At 44.3% G+C, this 12,901-nt stretch overlaps 1 protein-coding gene across 3 annotated transcripts in view; it reads left to right on the top strand.

Moving 5' to 3' along the window:
• The window catches only part of dnm3b (dynamin 3b), a 33,895-nt gene extending 22,020 nt beyond the window's left edge, over positions 1-11,875 (top strand). For all 3 annotated transcript variants that reach the window (XM_067452311.1, XM_067452310.1, XM_067452312.1), the window contains 6 exons: positions 3,072-3,181; positions 4,079-4,190; positions 4,300-4,464; positions 4,875-5,113; positions 9,262-9,435; positions 10,100-11,875. In XM_067452311.1, coding sequence (XP_067308412.1) covers positions 3,072-3,181; positions 4,079-4,190; positions 4,300-4,464; positions 4,875-5,113; positions 9,262-9,435; positions 10,100-10,142 — 843 coding nt within the window. In that variant the 3' untranslated portion in view covers positions 10,143-11,875. The remainder of the gene's footprint in view (positions 1-3,071; positions 3,182-4,078; positions 4,191-4,299; positions 4,465-4,874; positions 5,114-9,261; positions 9,436-10,099) is intronic.
• The last annotated feature ends 1,026 nt before the right edge of the window (positions 11,876-12,901 follow it).

Below are 12,901 nucleotides of genomic sequence, written 5' to 3' on the forward strand. Positions count from 1 at the left end.
GTCTGCCTGTCTGTGCCTGCTGTACAGCCTCAGGATCTTCTGGACAGCAAGTGTAGGCAGGCACACACACCTCGACAACTAGACATCCAGCTGCAACCAGCACATAGTTTATATAGAAACAATCAGAACATCATTCATGTTTGTTCCTTAAAGCTGGAGTCGGTAATTTACACAAAAAAGAACTCATAAAATATTCACTAGTTTCCCTGTCTCCCACTGGCCAGACACAACACATATAGCCCTGCCCCCAAACTCACGCTATTGGTTAAACACCCTAGAAATCACATTGCAGTATGCAGAAACCCCACAGAACGCTCTAGAAGCTGCGTAGCAACACCTTTGCAACCACCCAGAACACACTAGAAACCACATCGCAGCATACAGAAACCAGACAGAGCACTCTAGCAGCTGCACAGCAACATGCAGAGAAACCACACTGAACACTATAGAAACCGCATCGCATCATGCAGAAACCTGACAGAACATTCTAGCAGCTGCATAGCAACATGCAGAAACCACACAGAACACTCTAGTAGCTGCATAGCAACACCCTGGCAACCACCCAGAACACCATAGAAACCACATTGAAACATGAAAAAAAGCACAGACCACTTTAGCAGCTGCATATCAACACCCTGGCAACCACCCACAGGACCCTAGCAACCCCATGGCAACACACTAAACACCCCTTAGAACATTCTAGTGCATGTTCTCCAGAAACTGTAAGAACGTATCTTGTTCTAATGCTTGATGAGAAGCACAAGTACCATTACATGGCATTCAGATGAACAAGCGTTTGAAATACATGTGCTAGACTGATGACTCTTAGAGGGGTAGGACTGAATTCATTATCTGTTCATGCACGCACACAAACACACACACACACACACACACACACACACACACACACACACACACACACACACACACACACACACACATTTGTTTTTGTGACATATGGGGACATTCCATAGGCGTAACGGTTTTTATACTGAACAAACCGTATGTTCTATCCCCTTACACTGCCCCAGCCCCTAAACCTACCCATCACAGGAAACATTCTGCATTTTTACTTTCTAAAAAAAACTCATCCTGTATGATTTATTAGCATTTTGAAAAGTGAGGACATGGCCAATGTCCTCATAAGTCACCCTCTCCTTGTAATACCTATGTCATACCTATGTCATTATACACATTTGTGATGCCGCATGTCACAAAAACATGCCCACACACACACACTTGTGAAGTTGAAGTGAAGTTTTTCACCCGATCGTTCCTGCGACCAGTTCTCTCCAATTTAAACATCATTCTTTAATACTGAAAGCATTTACTGTATATGACTGCAAATTCATACTAAACAACAACAGCATAAGAGATGCCAGGAATATGCTGAGGGTCTCAAATAAACCATTCACGCGGTTCTTTGATCAAATGTACATTTCTGGTTTTACTACAGTTTGATACACGTTCATTGAATGTCATGACAGATTTTTCTAAAAGACATTTACTCTCAGTCTTATATTATTATGATTTTTAACACTCACAAACATGGAATTTTTGAATCGTTTAAATTAGTCTGCTAATATTTATGAGTTGTTTAATGGCACTGGTCACTGAAGTATGCGAACAGTCGATTTGTTTGGGAGCATTATGAGAGTCTCATTTGCTGGATGAAAACTGGATAAAGCTTAAGTTCTCGTGTCAAAACCGCAGCATTCCTGAGCTCGCGTGAACATTTCAGTCTTTGAGCGGCGAAGCTAAAAGCGTCTCAGATGTGTATTCAGTGTTTGTGCGGACTGTGAGTTAAATCATCGTTCATTAGCTCTGGAGTAAAATGCATTTTAAAAGAGAGAGTAGAGAGAGGAAAAACAAGCAGGTTTTTTACAATGCTTGAGAAACCCCGCTAAAGTCTGTCACACAGTCCTGAGACCAACCCAAAAATCACATCCTCAAGTGCTCAAGAACTCGCGGTGAGTTTTCCTCACCCAGTCTAACCAATGTGCAGACTACTGTACACTAGCTTGACCATGAACAGGTAGTCTGAACACTGGGCAGACGGAGCGCGAAACGGACCGACGCCTCCTCTTCATCGCTGAACCGCATAGTCCCGGCGTGGGGCTCAATCCCACCGCTCCTGTCCTGCTCGCTGCCTCTGTGTCCCGCGCCGTCCCGTGTCTCTGTGCAGGCCGAGTGCCGCATCTAGCCTTGACGTGGCAAACTCGCTCAGGCGGCCGAGGGAATCTGGGCGTGCTTTCACACAAACGCTCTTACAGAAGTGAGAGGGGCGAGAGGCGGAGGAGGGACTTCAGCGGCCCAGTGCGGGCTGGACGTGCCTACGGTCCTCTGGGTGCAGGACGTCTGGAGCCATTTCCGCACGTTTCCCCAGTAACCCAGATCCGTCCTGACTGTGCGGTGAACTCTGATTCGTCCAGCACCAGGCATTTATTTTGCCTTTGCTGTTTTGCAGAGGTTTGGCAGTGCATTTTCATGCGTCTCTCTCTCTCTGAGCTGTTAAGCACTTCCAGATGTTTAGATTGAATGCCAGCCTGCTATTCAATCTCCCTCTCTCTCTCTCTCTCTCTCTCTCCCTCCCTCTCTTGCTCTCTCTCTCTCTCTCTCTCTCTCCTGATGCGAACGGAGACAGGAAATGGGCCCCTTTGCAGTGTGGGGGAAATATTCACAAAAACCCAGAGGAAGAACTGCAGCTCTCTCAGTTCACATCTGTATGAACTTCAGTGTTTCACACTCGCATCATGAACATGAGCTCATATTTCAGCCTGACATAAAAGATGATGTGACAATAGAGAAGACAGTTCATTACTATATATTAGGTAAAAGACTGTCCATCGATCATCACCTCATAACAGGTTTCTCATCTTTGCAGGTTTATAGAACTTTCTTGTCACTTTCTTTCATTTACCTGCATTTCTCTCCCAACTTGGCTCAGACTTCACTGCTGTTTTCCACTCCCAGAAGGTGTTGCATTAGGGGTTCTTTAGTTGATAAAAACCGTGATCAAGCAGTCGAGTGAGTTTGCAGTGCCCTATCAAACACTCCTGCTAATCCCACAGGAGAAGGAGAAGAAGTACATGCTGCCCTTGGACAATCTGAAGGTCAGAGATGTGGAGAAAAGCTTCATGTCCAGCAAGCACATGTTTGCCATCTTCAACACAGAGCAGCGGTAAATCACTTTCTTTTTTGATTTCATAGAAATGTAAGCATTGTCAGAGCTGTTTGAAATTTTATTAGACTGTGTGAGCAGTTAGGGTTTAACAATAACCATAACTATAAAGATTCATTTAAATCATTCCAATTCAATGAGAATGCCAACGTATAAATAGCAACTATAACGACAAAATATATAAAAGGAATGATATCATTGGAAGGGTTTTTTTCCAGCTGATGAATGATAAAAGTATTGACAGCCAATCAGAATCCATCCTGCTCTAAAGAGCTCAAGCATTTGCCAAGGTGGCAGACAACAAAACTGCTGCCCTTATAATAAACAGAACGATATTGTGAGTTTGTGTGAACACTAATGTCATTATAATTATCATTCCTGGTGTGAACTGTAGAACAGGGATGGGCAACTTCGGTCCTGGAGGGCCACTGTCCTGCAGAGTTTAGCTCCAACTCTAATCAAACACAACTGATCCAGCTAATCAATGTTTTAGGATTTCTAGAAATCTACAAGTGGGTGAGTTTTTTGATTAGGGTTGGAGCTAAACTCTGCAGGACAGTGGCCCTCCAGGACTGAAGTTGCCCATCCCTGCTGTAAAACGAACTTCATTTGTTCCTTCTTTATTTTTTTTATTTTTTTTGTGTGGCATTTTTCTGCAATTCTAATGATGACACATACACAAAAGCCTGACTGGGTTAATCTTCATACTATAGACCCTTCTTGTGAGGGCCGTCATGCCCTCATTTTCCGATTTTGTCCAAGAGACTTTTTAAGAGGTCCTTATTTCTGATGTAATCAATCTGCAGATTATCACATTTCTTCTAATTCTACCCTTTGGTAAATGTTGGAAGAGCCTGAAAGAGGTTTTTATTTGAATGACGGCTTGTTTTCTCTCAGGAACGTCTTTAAGGACAATCGTTTCTTGGAGCTGGCCTGCGACACCCTGGAGGAGGTAGACAGCTGGAGAGCATCACTCCTGCGGGCCGGCGTCTATCCGGAGAAGGCTGTGGTGAGTAACGGCTCATGTTTGAGACATCAATACACACCTAGTATTACTAACATGAGATTTGCCTTGCAACCACCTTCCTAATTTCTTATCTTAACCTTCTGACTGCCAGGTGGAGAGCGATAGTTCTGGTCCATCAGAGAACTTTTCTATGGATCCTCAGTTGGAGAGGAAGGTGGAGACCATACGCAACCTAGTGGACTCCTACATGGCCATCGTCAACAAATGCATCCGGGACCTCATGCCCAAAAGCATCATGCATCTCATGATCAATAATGTAAGCGGGTTGCTCCATGAAAATATTTTTTTTCTGATTGTTTTGGAATTGATGGTTTGGATGTTTAGTATTTGAACCATCGTTGCTAATAACATCAAATACAAGATATTATATCTGAGAAAGGACAGAAAACTGGGAATGCTGTCTCTGTTACTCAAGAGTGCTACAGTATTTACACAATCATGTTTATGCTCCAACTGAAACATTGTAAACATTGTGAATTTACTAATCACTTTTATGTTATCAAAGCATATGATGCTTCAGTATAGTTAATCAGAAAGAGTACATTCTTGGAAAGTGCACTTGATACACTTGCATATCCTTCCGTGGAATGACAGCAAAACCTCATAACCCAAGAGTGTATTTGCATGAGAATATAACCTAATAAACACCATGTTCCTCTTCCTAAGGTGAAAGACTTCATCAACGCAGATCTTCTGGCCCAGCTGTATTCGGCTGGAGACCAGAATGCACTAATGGATGAGTCTCAGGAGCAGGTACAGCGGAGGGAGGAAGTGCTGCGCACACACCATGCCCTAAAGGAAGCGCTGGCTATCATCGGGGATATCTCCACCTCCACCATCTCCACCCCACTGCCACCCCCTGTGGACAGCTCATGGCTGCATGCCGGACAGGGCGGCTCTCGAAGGTAACTTTTGCACCCAGTCTGATATGCCTCAAGCATGGATGACAAAGATTGCAGAGTCCTGGGGTCTTCTTTGAGCTGGTCTTCTTTACATGTTCTTCAACCATAAAGGAGTGTAAATCCTGCTGAAAAAAGATCAGCTTAGATTTACTTGAGAAGAGCTTAACTATGCTGGTCCACCAGCACTATACCAGCATAAACCAGCCTGGAACACCACAGAATTTCTGCTGGTTAATGCTGGATTTTTTTAAGCAGGGAAGTACAATGCTGCAATCCAGTGAGTAATCGGGAGATCATGGCCAATCAGGCCAATGCAGTCATTTCTGCAGGGTGGTTCTGGTGTCAGAACCGTCTGGCTAGACCAGATGTCCTTGGACTCCTTAATGCATTAGTTACATTTACCATTCTTGAAAACCTCAGTGGGACATGTGTGGCTGTGGACATAGTGTGCAGGTCTGTTCTAATAGTGCATTCTTAAAATGCCCAGCAAGCTGCTTAGATGTGTTTTGCCTGACTCCAGGTGAGGTTACTTCATCTGTGGCTCCACTGTTTTTCTATGAAAGTGGATGTGGTAGAGTCCCATTGTATTTAATTCTTTGGGATGTTGACTTCAGATCATTCAATCTCCAACTTCTGAATGAGGCATTTATATAGCGCTTTCATATGTACTACTATACACCCAAAGCGCTTTACACTCATGTCAACCACCACCAGTGTGCAGCATCCACTTGGATGATGCGACGGCAGCCACAGTAAAATGGCGCCAGTGCGCTCACCACACACCCACGATAGGTGGAGAGGAGAGAGGGTGATAGAGCCAATTCAGTGGATTGGGGTTATTGGGAGGCCATGATTGGCAAGGGCCAATGGAGGGAATTTTGCCAGGACACCCCTACTCCTTTTTACGAGAAGTGCCATGGGATTTTTAATGACCACAGAGAATCAGGACCTTGGTTTAACGTCTCATCTGAAGGATGATGCTCTTTGACAGTACAGTGTCCCCATCACTAGGGGCGTAAAAATCCACACAGACCACAGGGTGAGCACACCCTGCTGGCCTCACTAACACCTCTACCAGCAGCAACCTGGTTTTCCCAGTTGGTCTCCATCCAGGTACTGATCAGGCTCAGCCCTGCTTAGCTTCAGTGGGAAACCAGTCTTGGGCTACAGGGTGATATAGCTGCTGGTTCTTCACAACTCATACAACAGGAAAGCAAATGGTGCTCTTTTTCCCAAAACACATTATCTAGTGAGAGGGGGGAATATCATCAACTCCCATTACCTGGATGCCATAGTGCATTAGGACAGCCACAACACACCAGTGAGGTCAGTGAGGAAGCCAATGATTAGAATCATTAGAAGGATCAATGATGGATAGAGACCAATGTGCAAATATGGGAACCCAGGCTTGAGCAGGAGTGATACCACACTAGTTCATATGGCTGACCACTTTTTCATCTTTTTAACACGGCCTTCCTCGTCAAATTCACAAGAAGCTTCTTGAATATGACAGTGCTCACCAACTTTCTCTGAATTGCTGTCAGACCACTGCTTCCCCAATCCGAAATCACCCCCTATACCCTTAGGGTGTACTCACACTTGGCACGGTTGCCATGAACCAGGCCCGAGTATGATTGCCCCCCCTCCCCACTCCCCCTCTGACCTGCACTCACATAGGGTTTCAGCATTCGTGCCGGAGCACGCTTACGTCATTATGGTGCGACGGTTTCAGGTTTCAGCATTCGTGCCGGAGCATGCTTACGTCATAATAGTGCGACGGTTTCGGGATAAACAGGCAGAGCGGTGCTCTCTGAACACAATGGAGTCCATCGCTCTGTTTTCTTTGTGGATAATTTTGTGTCGATTGGTCCACAGCCCTCTCACAGCCTGTTGTTAAACAGATGTGTCGCCTTAGTGGCGCGAAAATTTTCATGTAGGTTTGCTAGGTACCAGCTGAAGTGCAGCAAGGACTTTGCAGCTTCGATTACGGACTCCAGCACGGTTAGCGCTCACATTGCATGCGAACCGCGCCCGAGTCCAACTGAACCGTGCTCTGGCCCACCTCTTCCAAGCGGGCCAGGGCCGGCTAATCGAGCCACGCCCGGGCACGGTTCGGAGCACTCACACTAGTCAAACGAACCGCGCTTTGGTGGTCAAACGCACTCGGGCACGGTTCTAACTGGCTAGTGTGAGTACACCCTTAAATAGGGCACTATTTGAGAGGACAGCCATTTGTAGTGGTGTTTGAAACCATAGTGGACGTTATTGAGTGCAATCATTTAAATCCCACATTTCACTCCAGTAATGAGTGTACAGCCAATGTACACACAGTGGCTGTCCGAATCCGCTCACTCGTTTTCATTCACTCCTTCAAGTGAACTGTATTAGTGGACTAAAGTAGGGAATATTGATTGAGAGTTTAGGAGGTGATTTCCAATTCAGCCTCTGTTTAGCTCCAACACACCAGGCTGCAAGTGTCGTGGAAATTCTCGGCGTACGCTGGTCTCTGCAGGATCCTTAATACTTTCATATTACAGCCTAACCTCGAGAACCGTCCTTTGTTGAAAATAAGTTTTATTCACAGCCGGGAGATCGCTGGTCACAACAACCAACAGAAAGAAATGTGTACATTTAAACAATACAGCTTGAGTGAAAATCATTGTCACTCAAGTTTCCTTTACTGTGATTGCTTCTGGTGATTGGTTTATAATGTTTCTATCATATGACTTCTATTTGTGTTAAGCACCTTTTTGGGTGGTCTTTGACCTGAACATTCTTAGCCTGCGGTTTTATGTAGTTTCATGTTAAATTACCCTTTTACTACTTCTGAGGCCATGATATAAAATATTTCCATCACTCCAGTCATACTGCAGACCTTCATAGGCTGGTGCAGATGTGTTTAATTAGGACTGACTGATCTCTGCTGAAGCCGGTAGCCCTCCAGGTTCAGGAGCAGGACTGTACTGTACTACAGAATATACTAGCCGGTCATTAATCATAACAGCCGGCATTCTGGAAGACCTTTATGTATCTTTGAGTCCAGCTGTGGCACTACTGTGACTCAAAAAGCCCTCGCCTCCATGTGAACTTGAGGAGAGAAGTACAGTTCCTGTGATGCTCAGATCCAGAAAAAAAAAAAGTTGTACAATGGATGCAGATTTTCACGTAGGCCTAGATACAAAAAAAATGACAACAATAAAAATCGCAAAGCCTCATTCACTTCCATATTCAGGCACCTGTCCGAAAGTGAAAGTCAGTAGGGGAAGGGCAAACTCTGTTGAGGTAGCTGTGCACGCGACCGGCACCTGAGCTGAGCCGTCAAGAGCGCTACTAGACGGAGATTGTCGTGGTTGTTGAGTGAGACGACTTAACGTTGTCGGAAAGGTATAACAAACAGACGATCATCATCATCATCATCATCATCATCATCATCATCATCATCATCATCATCATCCTTTTTTAGGTCAGAGCAACTGCCCCACAAAAATCCTGTGCACGTCCCTGCTCAGATCAGACAGTTTGGACAGAATCTGATGACTGTGTTGAAGGTGTTTTAGACTGTATTAGTGGACTAAAGTAGGGAATAGGGATTGAGGGTTTAGGGGTTGATTTCAGATTCAGCCTCTGTTTAACTCCAACACACCAGGCTGCAAGTTTCTAGTCATACTGCAGCCCTTTATAGGCTGGTGCAGATATGTTTAATAAGGGCTGGCTAAACTCTGCTGAAGGTAGCCCTCCAGGAGCAGGACTGGAATGTACTAGCTGGTCATCAATCATAACAGACAGCACACTGGAAGACCTGGATGTGTCATTGAGCCCAGCTGCGGCACTAACTCAGAAAACATTCGCCTCCATGTGAACTTGATGAGAGAAGTACAGTTCCTGTGATGCTCAGATCAGGGAGCTTGGACAGAATCTGATGACTGTGTTAAAGGCAGTGGACAGATATTGTTAGATTATTTGGAGTTAGCTTTAACAATTTCATTGAGGGTCACCATGGAACCAAGCCAGACAGAAAAGAGATTTGAGAGTATGATAGGTAGTACTGTGGGGTTGAGGGATGTAAATGAAATGGGAGTTCCAGCAATAGCCGTATTTGTGCATACATTGTTCTGCTCATTCTTTGCTGTGAGCATCTCTTGTTTTTCTAGGTCTCCTCCGCCTAGCCCCACGGCTCCGCGCAGGATGTCTGCAGGCCAGAGGCCGGCCGGCAGGGGTGCCCCTCTACCCCCATCCCGCCCAGGACCCTTAGGGCCCTTGAATAACAGTGCTGACAGCCCACAAGTTCCAAGTCGGCCTAACAGGGCCCCGCCTAGCATTCCCAGGTGAGATCTTACCCACCCGCACCTTGATGTCTGCTTTGGTCCCATACCTTTTATCTCGTTCATTACCACATTCTTTTCTGTTTCTAATCTTATTAAAATGTTCCTCGCAAGTACGCAAACGCATGCTTGAATCCTTGGTCATTGCATTGCAAGATAAAAACTTGTTAACAATTTAACAACCTTGAACTAACATGCTCACAAAGAGTATCTTTAAACTGTTGCTCCTTCTTGACAGTAGTTGAACTAATGGGAAAAAAACACTTTACACTAATGCCCACTATACACTTGCCTTATGAATTGTGTTTTGACAAATTCTGTAATGTAACAACACATTAAATCAAGCTTTCATATCTATGTTTACATCTGTGTTCACATACTTGTCCCTAAGCCCTATTTTCGTTCCCTTGCGAGACGCTAAGATCGTTCACTACACTACAGTTTTTACGGGAGGTTCGCTAAATCTACGTGCAGTTTTCATGCTAGTGCAACTGCGCCATCTGTGACTGTATATATTAACAGTCTGACTGTCTTTTCTACTTACTACAGATACTAATTCTGTCTTTTTTGTCTCTTACTCCACTATCCATTCCAACAACCCTTCTTCAACGCTTCTGCTGTCACGAACCACCACCTTCTTCTTCTTCCTCCTCCTCCTCTAACACAGTCGTCGTCCTCCACCTTCCCCAACCAGACAGGTTCCCCCTTAAGAGGCCACAGGGGCCGTTTTCTTCCCCCCTGGAGCGAGTACTATATTCCAGGCCCATTCTCATGTGAACAGTACACCGACGTCTGTCCTGTACCAAAGCTCCTGCATGTGCTAGTCCTCTCCATCCTAGTGTCCTTCACGTGTGACAGTGGTGTCTTTGATAGCAGTGCTCGTTGTGTGTTGTCTGTCAGTGCCTGTGATTCAGTCTGGCTCAGACTTTGAGTCTCTATCCTCCACTAGTCTTCACCTGAACCCCACAGGCTCTTCTTCCATGGTGAAATCATTGGTGGCGGTGTTGTGCTTCCCATTCCTTACAGCGTGCAGCACAGCACTGACCTTCCTAGCCATGCATGTGTGTTTATTTCAGGGTGTTGTGTGTGTGTGCGTGTGTTCACATACTTGTCACATTATACCATAGTATGTGAGTGATATATCTTAGTATAAGCCGGGAAGTGTGTGTGTGCGTGTGTGTGACTGATTTAAAAGATAAATGTGTAAAATAGTTTAAGAAAATTTGATATTTGTGTTCTGATAGCAGTCACAGTTTTGGCATTTAAATTATTGTTGTTGTTTTTTTTTTAAATGTTGTTTGTCATTAAAAGGGTTTGATTCACTTTATGGTGTGTTCACACTTGGAAGGTTTGGTTTTTTAATTAAAACAAACTCTGGTGCAATTTCTGTGTTAGTGCAGTTCGGTGTTTAAAAAAAACGGCAGTGTAAACGCTAAGCGAACTGGGACTAAATGCATAATTTTCTTTTTTCTGGACCAAAAGATAACCTAACTACGAGTGTGAACAGACCCTTTTGTTGTTACAGTCTTGCTAACAGCAAACGCAGGACACATGGTCACATCTCTAGATCTGCAAACAGTATCACATTCATCTTCTTGAATAGCGCCACCTGCTTGCAATACTAGTTCATGAAAGTTAGTCCAAATGGTCAATTAAAGGGCGCGATGCACAGTGAACCAGAACATCACTCTGCAATAAATCCAGCAGTAGTTTTGTGTCGTCTCTACGAGTCTGTTCATTGCATTAGTGAGGTTTATTCGCTGCTCTACTCATTTTAAGTAATTTCAACACAAAACTCTTCATTTGAGAATAATGTAGGACTAGTTAAGGAATGTAAGACAAGCATGCAGGGACTCATGGAAACAGCTGATGTTTTATTTCTAATTAATAACATGAATATATGGATATATTATCTGTAGGTTTGTGAATCAGAGGCTGAACATTTTTCTTGTTTCACATGGATGTAACGGTTTGTGATGCAGTATTTCAGTTAATAGAGTCTGTCTCCCTATAAACTAGCTTTGCTGTGCACTCATTTAAACACACGGGACAGGGACTGAACACAAGCAGGGTTTCCTCATGATCTTGGAATGAACATGTTTTACTGAGAGTTACAAAGCTTAGATCATTTTTAGGTTTAACAGTGAACAGGGATGCTGTTGGTCTCTCAGACTGGGGTGTGTTTTAGACTCCATCAGTGAGATATGAGCAGATATACTGTAATAGCATTATTATTACTCATGCAGTGGGACTGATATGAATGCTTCAGCTGTTTACTCTTCAGAAACCCACTATGGTCAACAGACAAGTGGAGATCTGAGAGGGTTTAACATGATCGACTCACTCTCTATGTTTCATTATGGCTTGATGTACTGTACCTCTATATGTATGAAATAATATGTATTAAGGAAAATTCAATAAAACGAGAACCTGCAGTGTCTAATTACTGTCCGTTTCAGCTGGATTGTGGTATGAGCTGTCTTTCAAAGGTTTTTGACTCACACACATAAGCTGTGCTGCTCTTAACGTTTCAGTTTTCTGATCTGAAATATTAACTCTATCATTTAATGCATCCTCTAAGATGGCGTCTCTTCTGAAAATTGAACTCCACTTTTACTAGCACTAAATGACAGTCGGCCGTATGGCTTTACCTCAGACCTGGAGCGATCTCAACACATTAAAATACATGTAAACATTTAATGATCACTACTTCTAAATTCAAGTGTGATATGAGAAAGTGACGTCACTGGAAGAAGACAGTGAGTTTGTGAGGGAAGAATGCTGTTTCATGTATACTGAGCTTTTTACACTATTAAAGACTTGGATTCCCATCCTAAACATAGACAAAGTTTCAAAAACTAATGTTGGACGTTTGATGGAGTATTTCTGTGTCAAAAATACTCCTTCCGGTTTCTCACAAGTTTCGGAGAGTTTTTTTTGAGTATGGGTCGACTTGACGTTAATAGAGCGGAAGGTCCTTGTATGGGCCGTACGGGCTCTTCCCCCGGTAGGGTGCGCGCGCGCGTGTGACTAGAGCGAGAGAGGAAATGCAAGCCGATAAACACTCGCTCAGGTGCAGATCCAGTTGTCCGTGAACACTTATGCCGTTATAGTCCGCGCTGCGCTCCACTTTATTCCTATGGGTGACATCAAGCGACTTCAACGCTTCAGCACAGCATTCCGGGAAGGCAGCGCTGCATTTGAACCGATTTGAACGCAGAAATGACGGGAAGCTTCACAACATCGCGTCGCAAAGTGGATTTCCACGGTCACTGCTGTCAAAGGACTTCACCAAATCATACCAAAGAAGTGTGTTTTTGACGAAGCAGTCCCAGCGATAAAGGTTCGGTCCTGCTTTGGAAGCAGTCGGTGAGTAAAACTGCTTCAAATGTCTATGCTGTCGGCTATCGTCGCGTGAGTAAACATCAGTAAACGACACGATCGCGTGCTTCGTCATTCAAATGCGCTA

This window comes from Pseudorasbora parva, chromosome 9 (assembly GCF_024679245.1).
Source record: "Pseudorasbora parva isolate DD20220531a chromosome 9, ASM2467924v1, whole genome shotgun sequence".
NCBI classification, from domain to species: domain Eukaryota; kingdom Metazoa; phylum Chordata; class Actinopteri; order Cypriniformes; family Gobionidae; genus Pseudorasbora; species Pseudorasbora parva.